We start from the raw sequence: 24,303 nt of genomic DNA, 5'->3' as shown, positions 1-24,303 counted from the left end.
GGTTATGTGTGTGTGTTATATATACATATATATGTGTATAAATTATATTACTATTTGTAGTCCCTACATAATTACATCCAAAAATAAATTATCACCCCTTATTAACTAGACGCCCCACTTTATAACCCATCCACTAAAACACTTTCACCACCTCGCTATTCTTCCAATTTTGAGAACCCAAACTCCCAAAGCCTACATCAAATTTAGACACTTGAAATCCAAAGCGTCCATTTCACCATCAAGATACCGTAACACCACGTGGCAGCATCCAACACGTTGGTTGTATCTAGGACCCAATCATCCGGTTTTACCCTATCTATCCACTTCTCATCTCGTATCTCGCGAGTCTTTGTTTCATTATTTGTTACTCCCGCGAACATAAATTCAGTTTTCGTTGGTTGCCGCTCTATTCGTTGTAAAAACCAGATGCATATTTTGAACCCTAGCTTTTCATATTCCATCAATTACGGTTAGTTAGTTATCTCTTCTCTTCACTCTTTTACATAATTCATTCTATATATATATATATATATATATATATATATATATGTATATATATATATATATATATGTATATGTTATACACAATTGCAATTACAATTACTCATATATAGATGTATGAATGAATGATGAAACGTTTTATCCGTTGATTGATTGATATTGCTAGGGTTTACTAGTTGTTTCGTTGATTCAATTTGTATTTCCTGGAAGAAGTTGTTGAGGATCGGCTTTTGAGCGGTTAATTCGTCGTTGAGTATCGAATTCGGAAGGAGTTGGTTCTTGAGTTTGAGTTGATTAATGAGAGGAGTGTGTTGGAGTGTTGTGTAATTGGTGTTAGAGGTAGTTCAGTTGTTTTGAGAGAGTGTTTAGTGAGGTTTTGAGTCCGAATTTAGGAATTAGGGTTTATGTTTGGTTTATTGTGGTTAAGCGGCTTGTTGATTTTCATGCATTGTGAAATTTTGTGGTGTTTGAGTTTTTGAAGTTGTGGAGGGGTGAGTTTAGGATGAGAGAAGGGGAGGAGTGTGTGGAACGTGTGGCGGTGGTGAGTGATGGTGGGGAAATGGTGAATGAGAAAAATCAGCAAAAGCGTGATTATCGATGGGTAAATGGTGATTCGGATATGGAACCTGTGGCTAAAAAGCAGGTGAAAGAGAGTTCTGTTGAGGATGAAGCGGATGGTAACAGGCTGTGTATAAAGGGTTTGGATGTTATTAAACCTCAGGCTTGTGTTGAGCAGGATGTTAAAGATTCTTTAAACGGATTGGAACTAGTGCCATGTGGTAGAAGGCAAACAGAAGATCTAAATGGCAATATGCCGGACTCTTCTGATGGGGAGTCTGTTCAACAGTGTTTAAAGGGATCAAGTCAACAGATGTGTGAGATTGAGCAAGCGGCTAAGTGTTTGGATTGTGTTCCTATTGAGCGGTCTGTTAAAGAAAGTTCATGTGACATGGAGCTAGATCCTTCTGGTGAGAAGCACTCGTCAGAGGTTTCAAATGGCGTGGAATTAGAGCCTGTAATTGAACAACCTGTCAAGGAGTATTTGAATGAGATTGATCAAGAGAGTCATTTTAGACTGCAGAGAACAGAGGTTGAAAGTGGCATTGAAGCAGAGTCTTCTATTGAGCAGCCTGCCAAAAAATATTCAAACGAGATGGAAACTGATGCTTGTGGCAAGATTCAACAAACAGAGGCTTTGAATGAGACTGAACCTGAGCCTTCTGTTCAGCAACCTGTCATAGAATGCCTGGATGATGTGGAATTAGAGGTTGATGAAAAGAAGCAGACAACAGAGTCTATGAACGATACTGGAGTACAGCCTTCTGCTATCAATCAGACACCACATGCATTGAATGGTACTAAACTGGAGATTTCTGTTGATCAGTCTATTAAGGAGTGTCAAAATGAGGTAGTTATAGACACTTGCACCATGGAGGCTTTGAATGAGACTGAACCTGAGCCTTCTGTTCAACAACCTGTCAAAGTATGTCTGGATGATATGGAATTAGAGGTTGATGAAAAGAAGCAGACAACAGAGTCTATGAATGATACTGGAATACAGCCTTCTGTAATCAATCAGACGACACATGCATTGAATGGTACTAAACTGGAGATCTTCGCTGATCAGTCTATTGAGGAGTGTCAAAATGAGGTAGTTATAGATATTTGCACCAAGGAGGCTTCGAATGATGATATAAGTTCTGAGGTTTCAAACCCTAATGTATCTCCTCGTGATAATTTTTCAAGTTTTCAGACTGTTAACAGCCAACCAGATGGGAAGCTAGTAATGAAAGACCAAGTTGTTTGTGGTGAAATTACATCGGCCTGTTCTGGGAACTCAAGCTGTGAGGCGAGCTCAAGCCATGAGGAACATGGCACAAATGATACATATGGTATGGTGTCAACATCTCATGTTGTAATTGAGGTTCCAAAGCATGCTAGTACTTCTTCTGGTATCAGGAAAATTACATTTAAGTTCAGCAAACGGAAGGAAGACTATGATAATCAATTGTCTGCTTCTGCTTTGAAGTGCACAAGCAATGCTTTTGTCAATGGGACACGCAAGATACACAGGTTACCCCATATTAGTGAGCAAGGGTTACACAATCCTGGTGATTCTTGGCAACATCCTACCAATATGGAAAGTATTAATGGGAATGTTGTTCCTGACGGTTATCCTACAACTGTTAAAAGGCTCTTATCAACTGGGTTTCTTGATGGAGCAAAAGTGACTTATGTTTCCGCCTCTGTAAGTTGCATACTTGCATATGTATTTTGGTATTTAACAATATTTTAGTTTAAAACCTTTCATAACAGAATTTGGCACATTTATATTCATTGCATAATAACAGGGGGAGCTTATTGGAATAATTAAGGATTGTGGCTATTTATGCGGCTGTGCAACATGTAATTTTGCTAATGTAAGATTTTCTTGTGTATTCAAAATGATGTATTTTTGGTATTGGACTGCTACATTTTCTAATGGTTGAATGATATACACCAGGTTCTATGTGCTCAAGAGTTTGAAGAACATGCTGGTGGGAAAACTAGGCACCCTAATAATCACATATTTTTGGAGAATGGAAAACCGATTTACAGTATAATTCAGGCAATGAATACTGCTCCTCTAAGCATGGTAGATGAAGTAATAAAAAACGTAGCTGGTTCATCTGTCAATGAGGAACTTCTCCAAGTTTGGAAAGGTGACACTGATGACATCATATTTATTTGTGGACTTAAGGCATATTGATGATAATGATTTTGGTAGCATAAAACATGGTTTGGATACTGAACTATTTAAAGATCAAGTTATCACTTGATTTTTTAATTTTGTTTGCATTTTGTTTAATTTGCAGGGAGTTTGCAAAGACACATGGACAGGGATAAGATAGACAACAGCCATCATATGAAGCTTATGAATCTGTACCATTCAACAGCAAGGTACATGACGTTTCTCACAAGTTTTTATACTTTTATAGTATTTAATCAAGCTCCCAGGCTAAAAATATAATCAAGCTTCTGTTTCTTATGCACATGTTTTAATGTGTATTTGTAGTCAATATACAACTTAAAGCCTTGTGATACGTTCTGTCTTAGTTCGTTTTCTCTTTTATGGGTATGATGTAAATTGAATTGAACAAACAGAGTTTATGTTGTTCTTGCACTATGCAACAGGCGCCATACCCAATAAATCTCACAAATAACTATTCATAGGGTATGGGGAGGGTGGGATGTAGGCAAGCCTTATCTCTATTCTTGGGGATAGAGATGCCGCGGGATAGAGATGCCGCTTCCAGAGAGACCCTCGGCTCCAAAACTCTATATATAGTGGGGTGTATATATATATATATATTTTTCATTCTTTGATGACTTATTGCTAGACGACATTTATCTTGATTACTGTTGGACTATAGTAAATGCCATTAGATGGGAATGAAAATTATAAAGATCTCTGACTTAATAAAATTCTGATTGTTTCTCTTTGCTGCACCAGCCATACGAGAGAAGATGGTTCTAGCCCATACTACTGTTATCCTAGTTTTGCTTCGGAATCTCAAACAATTGTTAACGAGACCTTGAAAGAGCGGAAATGCCTGTTTAAGAAGTATGCTCTTTCTGCATTCTTTTTTTTTTGTGTTCTCACACACACATGCAAACCACAACACTTCTTTAAATGCATGTGTGTGTGTTTGTGCATATATATGCATCAATGTCTATATAAACATGTATATATTGCATACATAGATTCTGTTGGATGTGAGGTGTATCTCTTCAAAACAATGGAGAGAGAGATTGACACTGAGAAGTATGCAATTCACATAGGATTATGAACATATTGTTGAATGGAGCTTTGTATATTCTTTGTGTCAATCTTATATTCCCTGCTTACTAGGTCCCTCTTTCTCCTTTTTTGTCAATTTGTATAAATGTTCACACACATTAACTCGTGTACAATGTGTTCATAAACAAAATATATTGACTGAAAACTTGCATCGGATGCAAGAGAGGACTCATACAATGTGTTTCAGGCCTGCTCTACTCATTCTTTGTTCCTTTTCCTCATTGTTTGCTTGCATGTCTATGAAAGTTAAAATGAAAAAAAAGTTTCCCTTATGGCTGATTTCTTGATATCGCTTATACACACATATATGTATCTGTGCATATATATGCATATCTTCTAGCTGAGTTTACATTTATTTTGCAGACCAAAGTCATACACATCCAGCACTGTTGTTAAAACTAAACGATGTTCTGAAGGTGGCCATAAGAAAAGGTAGTCTGTTTTTTTAATACCATAATCTGTTACAAAGTTTCACTCAGACATGAATATGGGAATGGCTGCTTGACACTGGTTGTTTCCACCACTTTTTTTATATCTTATTTGCTAATGTAACTTGTACTAGCTTACACTCAACTCCAAGGGCTCTAAGTTAAAATTTCAAGTTCCATTTTGTGGCGCGTGTGAACATGTATTTTTGCTTTGCTTTTGTTTCTTATTGCTTTTACTCTCTTGCCTTACCATTTTCATTCAGAAAATCTCTTCTGTATGATGACAGGGATAATGATTTGCATCGTCTACTTTTTATGCCATACGGGCTTCCAGATGGGACTGAATTGGCTTATTATGCCAGAGGGAAGGTGAGTGTTGTTTAAATCAAGTATTGGACATTCTATTTATATTTGGCATCTGTAATTTTTGATACAAAACATAACTTTGCAGAAAATACTCGATGGCTACAAGCAAGGGAATGGTATAGTATGTAGTCACTGTGACACCGAGGTAAACATTATTTTTGGTTTTTTGAACATAAATTTTTCTTTGTTACTCTGATATTAAATTTATTTTCTTATTTTGACAGATCAGTCCTTCACAGTTTGAAGCTCATGCTGGATGGGCTGCCAAACGTCAACCGTGAGTGATGTTTTGGAAGCAAGTTCTAATAGGATTCTTGTGCACTGTATTCTAATAGCTCTGTTCATGTGCAGTTATCGCCATATTTGTATTCCTAATGGGCTTGCACTCCATGATATAGCTATGTTGCTTGCAAATGGTCGAAGTATCACAACCAGCAACAGTGATGATATGTGTGCAGTATGTGGAGATAGAGGAGAACTGGTTATTTGTGATGGGTGCCCTCGTGCTTTCCATGCAGGTCGACCTTTATCTATTCATTACAATAACATTGCATTCTTATTTATTCTAGTTATGTTCTTTATGTCAACAAGATGCCATTATTTAAATTCTTCTTTACTGTAATTAACATAGTTTTACTTTTTAATAAACATCTGTTTCATGATTTAGTGTGCATTAAAAATCGTTTATACACATGTGTCGTTCTGTGTGCTTGTATGCAGATTTGCAATTTTCTGTATTCAAAGCAGGCTGGGGTGTTTCTTCTTTAAATTTTTTTTTGACATCTACTAATTGACCGTGCTAAAGACATTGAAGAATGTTTGACTAATATACACTTCACAACATTTGACTAATATATACTTCACAACGTTTGACTAATATGCATGCTTCTAGCTTGCAGTTTGTTTGGGTCTGGAGGGTGTTCCTTCTGAAGGTTGGCACTGTCCGTATTGTAGAGACAGTGCTGGGTCTGGTAGAAAAGCTGCTGCAGAGTTCAGACCGATTGTTATCAGACTGACCCGGGTTGTTAAAGCCAGAGAATATGAAACTGGTGGTTGTGTTATTTGTAGGTTTGTGCATGTCACCTCAAATCTATCTTTTCTCATCTGGTCATAGTTTTGTTTTTGTATGTTAATGTTGCTAGTATCAATGCTCCAGCAGGATTTCAAACAACATGTTAACATCATGTGAATGTAATTTAGGTTGGTAAGGTTCAGGTGTGCTGGTTTCTTAAGGATACACCATTTTTATCAACCGTGATGCTTATGCTCACTTTCTAGGAATGCATTCTTTGTTCACTTGACGTTAATAGAAACACTACAGTTGCACTCATTTATAGTGAATATGATCGATTGGTTGACATTATAGATATTATATTTGGAGTTTAATAGAAATGAAACATGTTAGATATCCACAAAGTTAAGTAATCTATCAAATATAGATATACAATGGAGTCTAGCATTTTAGGTCATCCTAATACTTCCTCATACATAATTCTGCATCATTTCAACAATTCAAGTTGGGCATTGTTCAATTATTGTGTTGTCAAGGGTGAAGCTTACAGAGCATACTTCCAGTAACAAAGTCCAAAGAGTCCGTATCTGGATGGCCTTCATGTTAAATAATGTCTAATTATCTTTGTTATCTTAATTTATTATTCAGCTTCTGGTCTATTTCTTAATTAGCTGTGAACTTTGCGTTAAGCTTACTGATCTAATTTAGTGTTCTTTTTATCAGGGCCCAGGATTTTAGTGTTGCTGAATTTGATGATCGAACAGTGATGTTATGTGATCAAGTATGCATGATTTTTATCATACCAATGTTCTTTACATGTTGTTCTATTATTGTAACATTTGTGTTTCCTACTGTCTAGTGTGAGAAGGAATACCATGTTGGCTGCTTAAGAGAGAGTGGCAGATGTGATTTGAAGGTAAGTTACAATATTTTTATAGTTGAACAATTGATGTGTTTTAGGTAACTCAATATGAAATCTTATATGTTTAACCGTAACCAGGCACTCCCTTCAGATAAATGGTTCTGTTGCAATCACTGTGATATGATCCATAGCGCTATCCAAGATGTGGTTGTCAATGGAGCAACTGTAGTTTCAGGTTCGGTTTTGAGTACAATTAACAAGAAACACATAGAGAAAGGTGTTTTTAGTGGAGCTCCAAATGAAATTAGGTGGCGGATGTTAAGTGGAAAAAGTCGGTTTCCTGAACATTTGTCACTGCTGTCAAGGGCTGCTGCCATTTTCCGGGTATGTTTTTCTTTTATTATTGTTACTGTTATATGGTTATTTGAAATTTGGCTTGGTGTGTGTATTTTATTTATGTGTTAATGTATTTTCATGCCATCTCTTAGCTACATCTATTGCTTTTTGTTTATAATTTACTTTTAGAAATTTGTTTTTGTTAAAATTACGTGGTATTCATATGCAGGAGTGCTTTGATCCCATTGTTGCAAAATCTGGGCGTGATCTGATACCAGTAATGGTATATGGGTAAGTTTTCTTCTTCTGTGATGTAATTTTTTTTATTATATTAAAAGCACCTGGGCTAGCTTTGGTTAATAGTGCCACTATTAACCTAGAAATATTTCAAAAAGTTTAATCTGGCTCATCAACCACTTAACTTCAATTTCTTTATTAGTTTCAAATGTATGTTTTAGTTACCTCTGTTTTACTGGTTTTCTTTTAATGAGTAACTACGCATGTCATTAAGCATGATGACTTGCTTTTATGCAGGAGAAACATATCCGGTCAAGAGTTTGGAGGAATATATTGTGTCGTTCTAATGGCGGGGTACACTTCTTTTATTTGTTTTTAATTTCTTATTCTTATTGTTAAAACTCTTCCGTTTTGTTGTCTACTTATACTCATCTTCTGCTATTTTTGAACCATCTTTTAAACATACACGTGCAGAGCAATAGTTGTATCCGCGGGTCTCCTAAGAGTATTTGGGCGGGAAGTTGCCGAGCTCCCACTAGTGGCTACAAGTAGACAACATCAAGGGAAGGTGAATACACTGCTGACTAGATGGTTTTCTGTTTTGTTTTTTTGTCGGTACAAATAAAAGGCTTATTAAATGCTGTGTACGCACAGGGGTATTTTCAAGCTCTTTTCTTTAGTATTGAAGAGTTACTACTGTCATTGGGTGTTCAACTCCTTGTGCTTCCCGCTGCTGAAGAAGCCGAGTCGATATGGACTAAGAAACTTGGTTTCCGGAAGATGAGTGATGAGCGGGTTAGTGCAAAGCAAAGATAAATATTTAACTTTATATCATGATAAATGTGTTGGTATATATAATATTTAACTTTCGTGGATATACAGTATTCTGAGTATGCGAGGGACGTTCAGCTGACAATATTTAAGGGAACATCAATGCTAGAGAAGGAACTGAAGCGTGCGACTTAATGTTATGATTACTTTCTTTTTCTTCTGCCTTGCAAAGCATAACTGCGGATTGTGAATTATCGGGAGAGACATATAAAGTTCTTTTATTATTTTATAGACGCTCAGAATAGCAGCTAAAAGGTTGTGCAAATAAACAAGGAAAAACATGGTTTTAAAAAAGAGGTGAAACTTTTTATAAACCAGATTGTAGAAATACCTTTTATTAGTTATGGTTTTTATTTGTCATACAATTAAAAGTTTTATATACGCAACAAACCGTTTCTAGTTTAGATGATCGTTTCCAGAACGTGTTCAAGTTATAAACTTATAATGATTATTTTTAGTATCTTTTCTTTAAATTGATCAGTTGTAGACGATTGATAGTAAGCATTTGGCGTGTATTCAACATTGTAGTATGTTATAAATTTTTGTCAAATGGCCCCCGATATTTAAATTTACACTGATGATTTAAGTTTTTAAAATTTTGTAGACGTTAAACGGATGGCCATGGCCTTCATCCACTACTACACCTTTTTGTTGTAAAGGGCCCCTATGATGACGTGGCACCTCACGGCATAAAACGTCCCCCTATGGGCTCTGTCCGTTTTACTTGTATATCAATAAGCTGAACTCTATAACCCATTAGTTAACTTGTATCTAACAACGTCAATGAAGGAAATTGTAGAGAAATGAGACGCACATGGCTTTCGATAGTGAAAATTGTGTGAAAGATAGAACTCTAAAATGGGGGACCAAAAGTTGCAAGATATGATGATTGTTACACATTTAAGGGTCTAAGATAAGCCTGCCAGAATGGGCAGTGCGGGATGAGTAGATTAAAAAAAAGGTTTAATCTGGAACGGGTGAAAACGAACCGAATTAGGTTAGTGTCATGACGGATCGGTTTTTGAAAAATTGAACCCACAATTTGGACTCTAAAGTACGGAGTAGACTTGGCAAAGTAATTATGTTTAAAAAAGGGATGTGATCCTCATACACCACATTCACATGTCTATACGGCTCGTATAGGCCTATATGGGCCGTATATGGTACGGATGGCTGACAAGGGACAAAAAAACAACTTTTTGCAGCTTATACGACCGTATAGACCTATACGAGTCGTATAAGCATTAAATGGCTCGTATTGCTCCTGACAAACCATAAAACCTATACGGTCGTACAGTGTTATACGACCGTATAGAAAACATTTGCAGGAAAATTCAGACTGCCTTTTGACCACTGTTAATCGCTGCCGGAAAACGAATATACGAACCTATACAAGCTATATAGTGATATACGACCCGTATAGACTATGTATATGGACTATTATAAAGTTTAACATAATATAATCTTAAACGAATGTTCTTAGGGTACAACTACAAATTACTTAGCCAATCGTGTTATGTAAGTATTAATAGACAATTTATTTATTCTAAAATATCATATCATTCAACTTTTCAATATAAAACATCTATCTATTCTAATAAAAGCCTACCATTTTTGCCACTTGTCAATCTCATAGCTCTCCTCATCTTTTTTTCAACCAATTTTCATAAATGGTCCTTACCTTTTAAGTCATTTCAATAAATGCTATTAAAATTATAAGTTTTATTCCAACTAAATCCATTACTACATATAATAAGTATTCTCCATATGGATTGACAAGAGATGATTAGTGAATTTTAAAGTGTTAATTAAACTGTTTATTATTGTTTATATTCAAAATAAAAATAATAAACATTCGATTCATAATATGTGGAATGAGAACATTCGACTTGGACTAAATCCTGATAACGTTAGCGGTTAAGGCTTAGCCTTTAATACCTAAAGTACATATGATTTTAAAACTAAAAGTTTTCAGGTAGACCCGAAACCTACAATTCGGACCCAAGAACCAACACAGATTACTTCGGTTCAGGTTCAGGTTAGTATTTTCTTGGGTTCGAGTTTCTCGGGCCAGGTTAGTTTGGGTTCAGGTACGGGTTTTCTTGGGTTGGGTTTCATGTTACGGATAAAAGTGACAGCCCTACTTTCAACGATTATAAATAAGAATCACTAACTCCACTTTATGCAACTTTAAATCTTCTAATATTCTTCTAACTCAAAATAATCACTACTATTTGAACATGGTTTTAATGTTAGTATGTATTTTTCATTTTCTTGGCAATTACATTCATATGAAATAAACAAATCATTTTGTTATATTTAAATTTTCGGTTTTTATGTTGCTTGATTATACAATATTTAGTTGTAAAATATAAAGTCAATTAAACATTTGTTATACACAAAATACTAATGACGACAAATTTATCAATATCAATCAATTTCAAATTGTAATGATTCTAAGGATGATTATATCTTCAGGTATATGGTTTTTGGGATTATCATGTTTTTTTTTATAAACATGAGCAGATGTTCTCAAATGACATCATATTAACTGATTAAAAGCTATGATATTTTATGTGTATGAATATTTTTTTATTAATATCATGGATATATATTATCATTTATCTAGAGTTGGTTGTACTTGGAGAACCTTTTCTGTCACACGGACAATTATATATGACTATATCAAGAGTTATAAGCAGGCATATATGTTACTTTATTAAGAGTTACAAGCAGTTATGGACTAAATATTTTGATTTTTGATAAACAATGTATACATACTAATACAATCACAAATGTAGTGTAAAAGGAAGTTTTTACCTATTTGTAACATATTTGTGTAATCTTACTTATGTAATTTCTGTCATTTTAATTTAATTGTAATTGTATTAACAATATATGATCAGTTTGTTGACTGTATTTCACTTAATGGTCAAAGTTTAAAATTTTAAATAATTAACCGTGTAATACACGGGCCTCAAACTAGTAATTCTATATAAGTGAAACAACACATGGCAATGTCAAAAAGGAGAACAGCTAAAACTGATAAAAAAAATATGGTGCAAGTCAGATAATATATCTGGATGATGGCTACGTATGATGGTAAAATCATAAATCACATATATTAAATATATGGTCATCAAAAAGTTTCAAAAAAATTGTCTATATGGCCCATATAAGCCTATACGAGGAACTATAAACGATGACCGACAACATCAGACGCAAACTGACACGATCAGGTGCTATACGGCCGTATAGCCCTATACGAGCCGTATATGAAAAAAAAATGGTGTGTGAGGATCTCAAGTTGTGTGGGAGGATCGTAAGCCTAAAAAACTGAACCCTGGAACATTCATGATTTCGGAAGTTGCATTAGGTTGCCTCGGTGGGGGTGCCACTGTCGTCACCTACGGTCACTTGTCACTTGGACTTGGTAAGATGGGAAAACGATCGAGTCTAGTTTATTACTAAGCTGACTCGTATGGAACTGTCCTGTTAGATGGATCTCAAGATGATGTCTTCACAACATTAATCACAAGATAGTAGAGAAGGTAATTTGTGAAATAAATGTAGTCATTTACGATTAGAACGGCTCTAAATAATAAATTGTTGAGAGGTATATCAAACCAAAACGAGTTGAATACCTAAACAGATGTATTCAAGTCATATAAGTACCTTCTAAGTTATTTAATGAACTCTTTATATGCATATACTATAACGTATAATTATTAACTATATCTATACAAGGAGGCCATGACCCGCTTATGACATCGTGGGTTCATTGAGTCCCATCATTCCATTTTAAGTATTTAAGTTCATAGTTTTTTGGGGAAAAAACGTTTTCAATTTCATAAAGGTTAATATCATGTTGTATGCGTCAAAAAGTCATATGTTCATTTTAATGCTTTATTTTGAATAACTAGCATTAGGTATTAAATAAATAATTCAAAATAAATGTTATGATAAAATATATAAGTTTAACCCAAAGACTTCATTTTCAACCCATCAAATGGTACGAAAAAATATATAAGTTTTAACTTTTAACCTAAAGACTTTATATAAAAGAAGAGGAGTTCTTGGGTTCAAATCTCATTTTTGTCAATGGCTCGTCAATTTACTTATATATCATTTTGTGACGCTAAGTATTGAATTTCAACTATATAAATAAATATTTTGTTTTTATAAAATTTTGTTATTTTGTATGTAATTCTTGTAGTAGGTTGCATTATATAATCCTTAATTATGGTTTAAATAAGAGAAATTTACACAAATGATATCCATGTTTGACCATATTGCAAGTTTGTTCTCCAACTTTTACAAAAATGCATATTAGTCTAAATATTTGTAAGACGGTTAGATGTATAGTTCTCGTTATTAATCCCCGGTACTATTTTGTTTTATTAGGAATTAAAACAAAACTATTATTAACACCACCCGCGTTGCGGCGGGGTGTAAAATCGTGTGTTTACACAACTCGAAAGCATGAAGTTACCACCATTACTGCATTCGGTCACTCTCCCATCACCAACGGCGAATAACTTTCATTAACCATTAAGAAAACCGAACAAAAAGTAGACGCAAAGAATGTTGAAGCACACACGCTCATTTGCGTCGTAAAATTAGACTGAAGCCTAATATATAGAAAAAAAAATAACCAAGTCAACTTAACATCTATGCGTTGTGACAGGACTGTTTGGAAAATGGACATAAAAACGATGAACCACACACACGCGTTGCAACGTGTTAACTCGTTAAATTTAGATCGAAATGTTAACAAAAAATCGTAAAATATGAAAAGTATATGAGACCAAAGTTGAAAGTAAAAAATGTTAAGGATTAAAACTAAAAAATATTATGACATATTTGTAAACTATGAAAATTATTTGTGCTAAAAATATAAAACCAAAAAAGTAAAAATAAATAATAAAAAAAAAAGCATCACAACAAAGAGGGTACAATAATATAAGCATTAAGGAACAAATTTGGAAACACAACACTCCCACTTTTATTATTATATAAATATGCGTTAAAAAGCTACAAAACAATTCAGTCGGGGCTTTAAATAATATTTTTTAGTTGCTTTGCTTGATAAATTTTCTGTTGGTTTGCATGCTTAGTTTGTTTAGACTTTCAGAGCCTCATGTCTGATTGGGTAAGACATATGTGTGTTTGGTTAACTAGTTTTTTATACAACCGTAATATATTGTAAATTTCATTGTTTTAAAACATGTAAGTGAAATAAAAAATTATGGTCAATCTAATACACAAGTTTGTTGGTTTTACACTGAATATATATGATGTATCATAGTCTATAGAAATTAGATGTTGGTTTTTTGAAATTAGGCCTTTAAATAGTGTTCCTTTGGGCGCACGAAAGTTGCTCGATGAAATGCCGGTTGTTTTGTATGGTTAATGGTGTGTCGATATCCCTCTGTTTAAGATAAAACTTGCCTCTTGTTTGCTTTATTCTGCTTTGCCTTTTTCAGATATAGAAAATGTTCATTAAATTTGTCAGTGTAGACGAAGGTTAGCTGTTGATGATACTCCTTCTCATTCCCAACATATGGGATGGAGAATTGCTTCTCATTTTGAATTGAGGTGAGTGGATTTACACCAACAGAAACCATAAATTTCATACAAAATAAAAGGGATATCATCCATTTTTAGATAGGAAATCTAGTTTGTTTTTCCGTTATATCCTATTTGATCATTGATATTCGAACATTGTTCTCTTTCCTTTGTTCTAGTTCATGATCTGAACGAGTCGCACATACACCCTAGTACATGTTCCTCGGCGCTGAGGGCATCATCAGTGTTGGAGCAGGTTCTTCTCAAAATTGTGTTGTTGCAATATAGTTTGTTGAGTCCGCGATAGCCTAACTGAGTGGAGCAGCAACTGGAGTGATAAAGTGTGAGTTTTTATATTATGGACTTTTCCTACTTTTAAAACTCCAATTTAGATGATGGTCTAACTACTAATTACATATATGAATCTGCTCGTGTTTGTTTATGTTCGTATGTTAATGTTTTAAACGAATGGTTCACGAACATAATTGAACACGAGTAATTATTATATATAAATCATGAAAATTTTAACTAAATGATAAACGAGCCAGATTCAAGCTTTTGTAAGTTAAACGAGCTTTGGCTTAACTCGAGCCTCAAATAAGCTTGTTCAATAAACGAGACCGACTTATTGAGCTCGAGCCCAATATTTATATAATTTTTATATGATGTTTGAAGTATATATTTTCTGTATAATAGTTGTTATATATAAATTGTGATAAAAATAACTAATGTTAAATAAGCCGGATTCGTGCTTTTTAAAATTAAATGAGCTTGGGTCAACACGAGCCTAAAAACAAGCTTGTTTATCCAACAAGCCCGGTATATATATATATATATATATATATATATATATATATATATATATATATATAAACCAGGATAAAATTAACTAAATGAGAAACGAGCCAGATTGGAGCTTTTGTATGTTAAACGAGCTTGGGCTCAACTTGAGCCAGATGAGTTTTTTTTGTTAAAATGGGTTATGGTTTCAAGCTTTCAGAAGAAAAAAAACCGCCTAGTGTTTTTTGGTATGAACATGTTTTTTGGTACTGTTTTTATTTTTAAACGGGCCTGCTGCATTTTTTTTTACTTTTTTTTATCTTTTTCAAGCGTTGCTAACGAGCCGATATTGAAACATGCACATCCCACCGGTAACATCCGCCCAATAATACTGTTCATGTATATTTTTCGTGTTGTATACGCAGGTGTGAATGTCATATTAATTACATTAGTAGCACGCTTTCGTTTCCTAGATATCTACTTTGGCTATGAGTCTCCTTATGACAAGGTTTGTTGCGTTTAAAATGGATATTGTAATGTATTTTTCCTATATGTATTACATATGGTGATATGGGATTTCTTACTAAAATGGATTTAACAGAGATACTATGTATTACTTTCATAACTTATGTTAAGATTTATTGACAAATTTTTGTATCGTTTGTCTTAGATGTCAATGGCTACATGTTCAAATTGAGCTAATTGCTGCGGACTTTGGCATCGGATCCAACCTTTGATTTTATATATGAAAGTGTTTGGTAGATTCTATTCTAAAGTTGATAGTTAAATAACCGGCTATAATTTGTTTTTTAATGTATAACATTTGTAAAGAAAAATGTTTCATTTATGTTGTTTATAATAAATTATTTCATAATTCATACTATGGTGATTTTTTTGCTTCATTTTTTATACTTTGAAGGTGTCTTTACATCAGAAGGGTAAAATAGTCATTTTCCATAGTTATTCAGAAGTCCAACCAAACAGACTTAACTGGTTCAGCACTTACTGGTTCAGAGCCTCTTAACCATTCAGACATCTTACTGATTTAACACTTAATGGTTCAGTACTTGCTAAACAGCCTCTTAGTAAAGTGACAAATAGTCAAATTTCCATAAAATATTCGGTCACCAAGTTATTTCTTAAACTTTTAAACCACCATTTTTTAAATTAAAAACAACCTTTTAATTCCCAAAAGTCTACAAGACATTTCTTTCTCATTTTTATTTAGTCAATAGTATTTGTCCTTCAACTTTGTCTTGTACAATAAAGTAATCCACAAAATTTAAAAATAAGTCACGGGAGTTTGGTAATCCGTTAATCCCATCTTTTGAAGAGCGATCCAATAACAATTTAACCAATTATACATACTACAGTTAGCAATGTCGGGTTAAAATAACCAATTGTGCGTTAACACCTTCTACTTAAAAGGAATTGACTCGGCTAATAAAACGTGCACCTCTACAAGGGATGCAACTTCAACCTCCTTCACCCACTCCATCATTTTGTCATGTGTTGTATAAGTTACGTATTTTTCTTCAGAATAAGTTCACAAGTTGTAAACCTCTCAGCTAGTTATGGACTATAAGAGAATAAGAGAATGTAAATTGTCGTCCCTTTCATTAATGTTTACATTCCTATATATACAAGAGATATCCCGATATATTTGAGATTTGAATCAATATCAATCTTATCTAAACAAAGCTAACCAATCAATCAATGATTCTAGATAAGCACATGATTATATAATATATTTATATACAAATTATATATGCGTGCTATTATGGACATCCTCCATCGTGGAGGAGGTTGCTGATTTGACCCTCCTTCACCCTTTTCTTTCCGTTTTTACAAGATTATGAAATGATTTTTTCATTATTGTTGTTTTTGTTGTTGCTGCTGTTGTTATCTACCCCGAAAACATACAGTTTCTCTTATGAGAAACTTGAAATCTAATTTATTGAAGAATATCGTTGAAGACACTTGATTAGATTAATTTACATTTGTGTAGCATTCGTTTTGCATTTCTTGTATTTGTATTTCATTTCCTATAATATTGTACCATATTTTTCCACACAATTAGTGAAAGTACCTTTATATTATTTTTTTAATTATAATGGACACATTTTCAATAGTGTAAAGAAGATAAAATTGAATTAACTGAATCTAAGAAAATAAAAATAAATTCAAATAAAGTAAAGGAGTATAATCCGTTATGTTTAAATGGATAACCATAATCAAATATTAATGATCACCAACTCATAAAGATTTTAAGCTTTAAGCTTTGCAACTCATTGTCATCAGAGCAACCGTGTACTTGCAAAGTAAGTCTCTTTGGTATTTTATTATTACAACTAGATGACATAGCCATTCGGTTCGGTTATTAGCCTCAACCAAATTAACCAAACGGTTTTTGGGTAATCGGTTCAATTTATTCGGCTAGTTTGTCAGTTTTTAGTTTGGTTAATAACCAAAATCAAGCTTGTGCCAAAATTTTTACTTAAATAAACGGGAGTATAAATACATTAAATGGATGTATAAAAATATATGAAATGAAGATATGAAAGCTAGAAATATGTGAAAAAATAAATCATACATAAATTAGGATATGTTATATTTATATTACATCATGAAGATTTAAGGGTTATGTCATTTAAAGTATGACTTTCTTTCTTTTTGTTTAAGTACTCCCATGATAATACATTAAATTAAGATTAAATATAGGTTTTGCGTGTAAGGTTGTTCACAATTATGACAAATTCACTCCCTTTCATCAATAATATTCCAATTAAAACCTTATAACAAAGTGTTTGATATATTACAATAATAAAATCCGTACAAAATTGGTTCAGATAGACTAAATATGTAATAAATAAAACAAAAGGGTAAAGTTTTCCTGTTTAAGGTCTAACACTTTGATAAATAACTATCCATATTAAGTAAGACTCATAAACTTATTATATACATATAAATTTAATACTTACAAGAATCATTTGTCATAACTTTATATATATTTGGACCATTTTTGTTTAATTTACTTTAGAATAAGTTATCTCACTCTCTGCAGGCTCTCTCATCCATCATCTCTGTAAGTAAATGCTTACCACAATATTTATGGCATCTTCAATTCTTCATTGTTGATTTCTGCAATACATGTATTTATTGCTTAAAATTCTAATTTCCCAGATTTTTTTTGTCTTTTAGCTCATGTTTTGCTATGATCAAATGCCAATTGTCAAAAACTAGTGCTGGTTTCAATTATTTGTCTTTATCCATCAACTTTGTTGTCAGTTTTGAAGTTTAAAATCACATTAAAAAATGAAGCCTGATGTTGGATAAGTTTTGCATTTTTTTTTAAATATCATCAATTATTATCATCATTCTTGAAATAGGAAGATCATACTCCAAATTCACAATGGTTGTCAAGAACATGTGGAAAGCTTCAGTTTTGATGATTATGATCATGTGTTTGTGGGCTTCCATGGCTGAAGCTGAGTACTTCAAATACAAAGATCCGAAACAACGTATCGGTGTTCGGATTAAAGATTTAATGAAAAGAATGACATTAGAAGAAAAGATTGGCCAGATGACTCAAGCTGATAGATCAGTTGTAACAAATGACATCATTAAGAAGTACTTTCTTGGTAATAATAATAATAATAATAATAATAATAATCATCATCATCATCATCATCATCGTACTCAGTATATCCCACCAATAGCAATGCTATGGTAGGGTCTGAGGAGGGTAAGATGTAGACAGCCTTACCTCTATCCCATAGGGATATAGAGACTGCTTCCGGTGAGACCCCCGGCTCGATAGTAGTTTTGCATCAAGCCTTGGACATAAGGCACATAACACTCAATCATCGGGACACCGGCTGATTGGTGCATGTGCCCTTGTCTTTCGGCTATCAACGCCACCATTATTATTATTATTATTATTATTATTATTATTATTATTATTATAATAGTAGTTTTGCATCAAGCCTTGGACATAAGGCACATAGCACTCAATCATCGGGACACCATTATTATTATTATAATAATAATAATAGTAATAATAATAAATTAATAATAATAATAATAATTGGTTTGGATGTTTATTAACTTTGTGACAATTTTCAGGGAGTGTTTTGACAGTGCCAATACCAGGGAGTCTTCCAGCAGAACAAGCATCACCAAAAACATGGGTTGACATGGTCAACGATCTCCAAAAAGGCGCGTTATCGACTCGTTTGGGGATACCGTTGATATATGGAATTGATGCTGTTCATGGTCATAGTAATGTTTATAAAGCTACAATCTTTCCTCATAATATTGGTCTTGGAGTTACCAGGCAAGTCTTTTAAGTTTTAAGAAACATATTGACAAGTAATTAGTAATGTACAAGTTTCAATGCATAATGTACAACTGAACAGGGATCCTGTTTTGCTTAAGAAGATTGGAGCTGCAACTGCACTTGAAGTTAGAGCCACTGGCATACAATATACTTTTTCACCTTGTATTGCAGTAAGTTGAATAAAAGTTACTGCATGGTTTTACTGCTAATGCATAAAAGGTGCAATCGTTTTAATAAATTTTAGTTTTTGTAAAACAGGTATGTAGAGATCCGAGGTGGGGTCGGTGCTACGAGAGTTATAGCGAAGATCCCAAGATTGTTAAGTTAATGACTGATATTATACCGGGCTTACAAGGAGATATCCCTACTGGTTCAAGAAAGGGTGTTCCTTTTGTCGGTGGACAGTAAGTTCGTTGACCTTTTTAGTACAAACTACCTAAGGGTGTGCGTGACCGATAAAACTGATCCGAAACCGAGATAACCAAACCGGAACAAAAACTGACGGTTTGGTTTTATGTTTTTATAGAAACCGAAGTTTTGGATCGGTTTTGGTTTTACTTTTACATGTAATTAAAACCGAAAAACCGAACTGAACCGAGTTTATTTTAACTTTTAAGTAATTTATAAGAATATGATAAGCAGTATGACCCAAGTAATTTTAGCAAAAATGTATAATAATCAATTATCTATTAATTAACAAACGATTTGGGCCTAACTTAATTATTTTTGGGCCAATTCTTTTCGTCCCAAAAATTTCAAGCCACCGAAACCGAACCAAAACAAAACAGAAAAACTGAAACCCAAAAAACAAAACCGCGCATTTAAAAAAAAAGACTCAACTGAAATTTCGGTTTTTTAGTTCGGTTTGAGTACAAAATCGACCCATGCACACCCCTACGCACAAATTTAAAAGATATCATCAGGACCAGCATTATGATAGCTGAAAGATATCTTTAGGCCCATATTGGTCAACCATATGCACTTTAGGTCAACAATGATTGTTTTGAGAAAAATGAGACTATAATTGCTAATGATATGGGGCCATGTCTTCCACTTGCTATAATCTTGAAAAGCTGACATGGTTTAAAGATTTAGTCTTTGATCTTCATGTAGTGCTTACTTCTGTTTTAATATCTATGATTAAAGAAAAAACTTTTGTCTTAGATTTTAAACATCTGAAATCGTGGGCGGTAACGGGTCAAAACAAGTCGTGTTAACCTACAAACATATTTTGTGTCTATCGTTCGTAAACAGTTAATGCTTTAAGACTGCAAAGACAATATTGTTATGATTATAATCTAAATCTTTAATTAGAAAATTTAGAAGGTTTTATGTATTAATAAGAGATTTTGGTTACTTTCAACATATGCATTGATTTCATTTTGCACAGAACAAAGATAGCAGCGTGTGCTAAGCACTATTTGGGAGACGGTGGGACCCACTTGGGCAAAGACCAGGGCAACACGATCATAGACGAGAAAGGGTTATTTAGTATACACATGCCAGCATACTTAGATTCAATCATCAAGGGTGTATCTGCTATTATGACCTCGTATTCTAGTTGGAACGGAGTTAAAATGCACACAAACCGTTACCTTGTCACTGATTACCTTAAAAACACACTCAACTTCAGAGTAAATTTCTGCTTCTTGAATCGCATTTTATGACTTCAATTTTTAAACAAATATGCATCAAGTCATAAACTTTTGTGTTGACTTTGACTTTGACCTCAGGGTTTTGTTATATCTGATTTTCAAGGGATAGATAGGATAACTGATCCTCCAAAAGCTAACTACACATATTCTATCGTAGCCGGGATGAATGCTGGCATAGACATGGTTGGTTTTCTTGTGGTATTCTTCAAAGGTTTGACTTTTTAAAGTCTTTTAACATGTTAACCATTTGCAGTTCATGATAGGATTCACCTACCAAGAGTTCATCACTCGTCTAACTTACCTAGTCAAGAACAAGTTTATACCCATGAGCAGTGTAGACGATGCGGTTAAGAGGATTCTACGGGTCAAGTTCACCATGGGTTTGTTTGAGAACCCGTTGGCTGATTACAGCATGGCTAAGTACCTCGGATCTCAGGTAATAAACCGAGTAAGGATTTGTGTGTTGGAAACGATCAATGATAATTGGGGGTCTGAATTTCTGACATGACATGAAAACACGACACAAACCTTACTAGTTATTCTGGTTTCGGTTTAGGATAAATGGGTCCGGGTCTGTTTGGGGACGAACCAGTGGACCTGTTTAGCTAATCAGGTTGGGTTTGTGTCAACATGCCTGGTTCTCGGGTTGACACGTTTAACCCGTTTGTTTTTTATTTTATCTTTTTAAATGTGCTTTATGGCATCAAGTAAATTCTTGGGTAAGCTATGCCCATATTTAATACTTAAAAACATAAATTGACATACGATTATATAACTAAAATGCAATTGTTTTAATTACGTTTGTAAGTTTTTGTTGTAAAATTTTAAACGTATAAATATGTTAAAAAATGAAAAATAAAAAAAAAATAGTTAAACAGGTCGTGATCATGTTCAGGTTCGTGTTTGACACGATTTTAAGGCTTGTGTCCGTGTCAGGTTGGACCCGCCAACACAGCCCGTTTAGCACCCTTGATGATAATATGATATAACTAAAAACTTAACAGAAAAATGTTATCTTTCATTGGCTTCATGAACTATTTCAAACAGGAGCACCGCGATCTAGCTAGAGAAGCCGTGAGGAAAACACTCGTGTTATTAAAAAATGGTAAGTCTTTGGATAACCCATTATTACCACTTTCCAAAAAGGCATCAAAGATACTCGTTGCCGGCTCCCACGCTGATAATCTTGGTTACCAATGTGGAGGATGGACCATCCAATGGCAAGGCGTTTCAGGAAATAATCTTACTATAGGTACAACTTCAACTTATAAACACTTAAATCACCTAAAAATATTATCCTTTTAAAATCTTGAACACAAAGTTTTGATCTTGAACACTTAAAAATATTGGAGTAATATTTTAAAATCTTGAACACAAAGTTTTGATCTTGAACACTTAAATCACCTAAAATATAATCTTTTTAAAATCTTGAACACAAAGTTTTGATCTTGAGCACTTAAATCACCTAATAATATTATCTTTATAAAATCTTGAACACAAAGTTTTAATCTTGCAGGCACTACAATATTATCCGCTATAAAAGTTGCAGTTGAGCCAACAACTCAAGTGGTGTACAACGAGAATCCGGATGATGCATTTATTAATTCTAATAAGTTCGACTACGCGATAGTTGTGGTGGGTGAGCCTCCATATGCTGAGACTTTTGGGGACAGCTCAAACCTGACCATCCCCGAGCCTGGACCGAGCACGATCAAGAGGGTATGTGGTTCAGTTAAATGTGTTGTCGTGTTGATCACGGGCCGGCCTGTAGTGGTGCAGCCGAATGTGGAAACTATAGATGCACTTGTGGCTGCTTGGCTTCCGGGAACTGAGGGTCAAGGTGTCACGGATGTTTTGTTTGGTGATTATGGTTTCACGGGTAAGCTTGCGCGAACTTGGTTCAAGTCGGTTGATCAGTTGCCGATGAACGTTGGTGACCCGCATTATGACCCGTTGTACCCGTTCGGGTTTGGACTCACTACTGAGGCTAGGAGAGAATAGTGAAATGTATGAATTGGAAACTTTGTTTGCTTTGAGAAAGTGTGAGTAGAGATGTTCAACGAAACCGGTTCCTACCCGTTTTTTGTAGGAACCGGACCCTATTTGATTCAACCCGATGATCCGTGACCGGTTCTTGCATTTCTGAGTGGGGGCGGGTAGGAACCGGAACCGAACCGGAACCGGTTCTGGAACCGAACCATCCGGAACCGGTTCCTAACCGGTTCTAGCCGTTGGATCGAATATAGCCGTTGGAAATCGTTTTTTTTGGCCGTTTTTTGACCGTTGGGGTCAAAAATAGCCGTTTTTTGGCTCCCCCAAGCACCCCACTACTAGTATAAATAAGTATTTGGTGTCATGGGTTCATCACAACACTCAAAACGCAAACCCGAACGCAAAAAAATACAAAAAAACGCTATTACAACGTTTTGAGTTCTCTAATCTCTTGTTTTCTCTTCTTCTATATTCATATTTGTTGTTATGGCTGCCTCACAATCATCGGTTGGTCAAGGTTCCAACGCCGAACCAAGTTTCGTTCGTATTGTACCTCATAATCGTAATCAAGATATTTGGTGCAATTGGGATTTGGTTGAATTGAGTGACCATTCATTGAAGGCTCGGTGCAAGTTTTGTGGGATTTATTTAAACCCACTTTCGAATTCAAATTTGAAGAAACACATCGAAAAACCGTATTGCAAGGCGTTGAAAAAGAACGTCGATTCGCAACAAACGCAAATGGATAGTGAAGGCGGAATATTTACATACCAAATTGATCGAGTTCAAGATCGTATTGCGAAGTTTGTGATTCAAGAAGCTTTGCCGTTTAGCCACTTCGATAACCCTCGCTTAACCGCCATGATTCGAGATACGCTTCAACCACAATACACTCACGTAAGTCGTCATACTCTTAAACGTTATTGTTTAAAATTGTGGAAGAAGGCCAAAGAGGTACTAATTGCATATTTTGAAAATATAAATACGGGAATAAACTTAACTAGTGATGTTTGGTCGGCTCCACATGGTCTACCCGAATCTTATCTTTGTGTCACCGCTCATTGGGTAGACCCGTCATCGTGGGAAATGATGAAACGCACCATTGCTTTCGAACTCTTTGAGTATCCACATACGGGAGATAATTTGTTTGAAATTTTAGATTATGTTATAAAAACTTATAAACTAGAAAAAAAATATTTTCAATGGCATTTGATAACGCGTCGAATAAATACATCGGCGGTTGATAAATTAAAATTAAAATATACGCCGATTTGCAATGGTGTATTTTTTCATTCAAGGTGTGTTGCACATATCATTAATTTAATCGTGCAAGACGGACTTGCTTCGGATGAGGTTACATCGGTTATAAACGATTTTAGACTAATGATACATGAAGTTTTTAAGAAAAGTAAAAAAAGACAAATGGAATATAGAAAATTTTGTAAAGATACGGGAAGAAAAGCTTTGGGAGCTAATTGGGATGTACCTCATCGATGGAATTCCACTTGCATAATGTTTCAAAGTGCTTTGAAACAAAGAGAAACTTTACAAATGT

General features: G+C 34.4%; 2 protein-coding genes across 2 annotated transcripts; both read left to right on the top strand.

Moving 5' to 3' along the window:
• The first annotated feature begins 1,003 nt into the window (after positions 1 to 1,003).
• On the top strand, positions 1,004 to 8,803 carry LOC143541171 (uncharacterized). Its single transcript, XM_077034061.1, has 20 exons — positions 1,004 to 2,749; positions 2,853 to 2,921; positions 3,005 to 3,241; positions 3,304 to 3,308; positions 3,361 to 3,441; positions 3,995 to 4,105; positions 4,706 to 4,774; positions 5,058 to 5,139; positions 5,222 to 5,281; positions 5,361 to 5,413; positions 5,488 to 5,654; positions 6,036 to 6,204; positions 6,872 to 6,929; positions 7,008 to 7,064; positions 7,149 to 7,394; positions 7,576 to 7,637; positions 7,881 to 7,937; positions 8,058 to 8,151; positions 8,238 to 8,378; positions 8,466 to 8,803. Exons 1-20 carry the CDS (start codon positions 1,004 to 1,006, stop codon positions 8,547 to 8,549), a joined length of 3,648 nt encoding a protein of 1,215 aa, XP_076890176.1. The 3' UTR covers positions 8,550 to 8,803.
• Positions 8,804 to 18,141: 9,338 nt separating this feature from the next.
• Positions 18,142 to 22,798, top strand: LOC143541153 (uncharacterized). The gene is made up of 9 exons (XM_077034049.1): positions 18,142 to 18,403; positions 18,888 to 19,098; positions 19,181 to 19,271; positions 19,360 to 19,505; positions 20,492 to 20,735; positions 20,835 to 20,939; positions 21,010 to 21,192; positions 21,804 to 22,008; positions 22,273 to 22,798. The coding sequence occupies exons 1-9, from the start codon at positions 18,175 to 18,177 to the stop codon at positions 22,755 to 22,757; spliced, it is 1,899 nt and encodes a 632-aa protein (XP_076890164.1). The 5' UTR covers positions 18,142 to 18,174; the 3' UTR covers positions 22,758 to 22,798.
• Positions 22,799 to 24,303: the final 1,505 nt, after the last annotated feature.

This window comes from Bidens hawaiensis, unplaced genomic scaffold (assembly GCF_021521415.1).
Source record: "Bidens hawaiensis isolate Kalapana, Puna unplaced genomic scaffold, B.hawaiensis_p1.1 tig00012472_1, whole genome shotgun sequence".
Classification (NCBI taxonomy): domain Eukaryota; kingdom Viridiplantae; phylum Streptophyta; class Magnoliopsida; order Asterales; family Asteraceae; genus Bidens; species Bidens hawaiensis.
The sequence above is the reverse complement of the archived record's forward strand: the minus strand, read 5'-3'. Positions and strand labels throughout refer to the sequence as shown.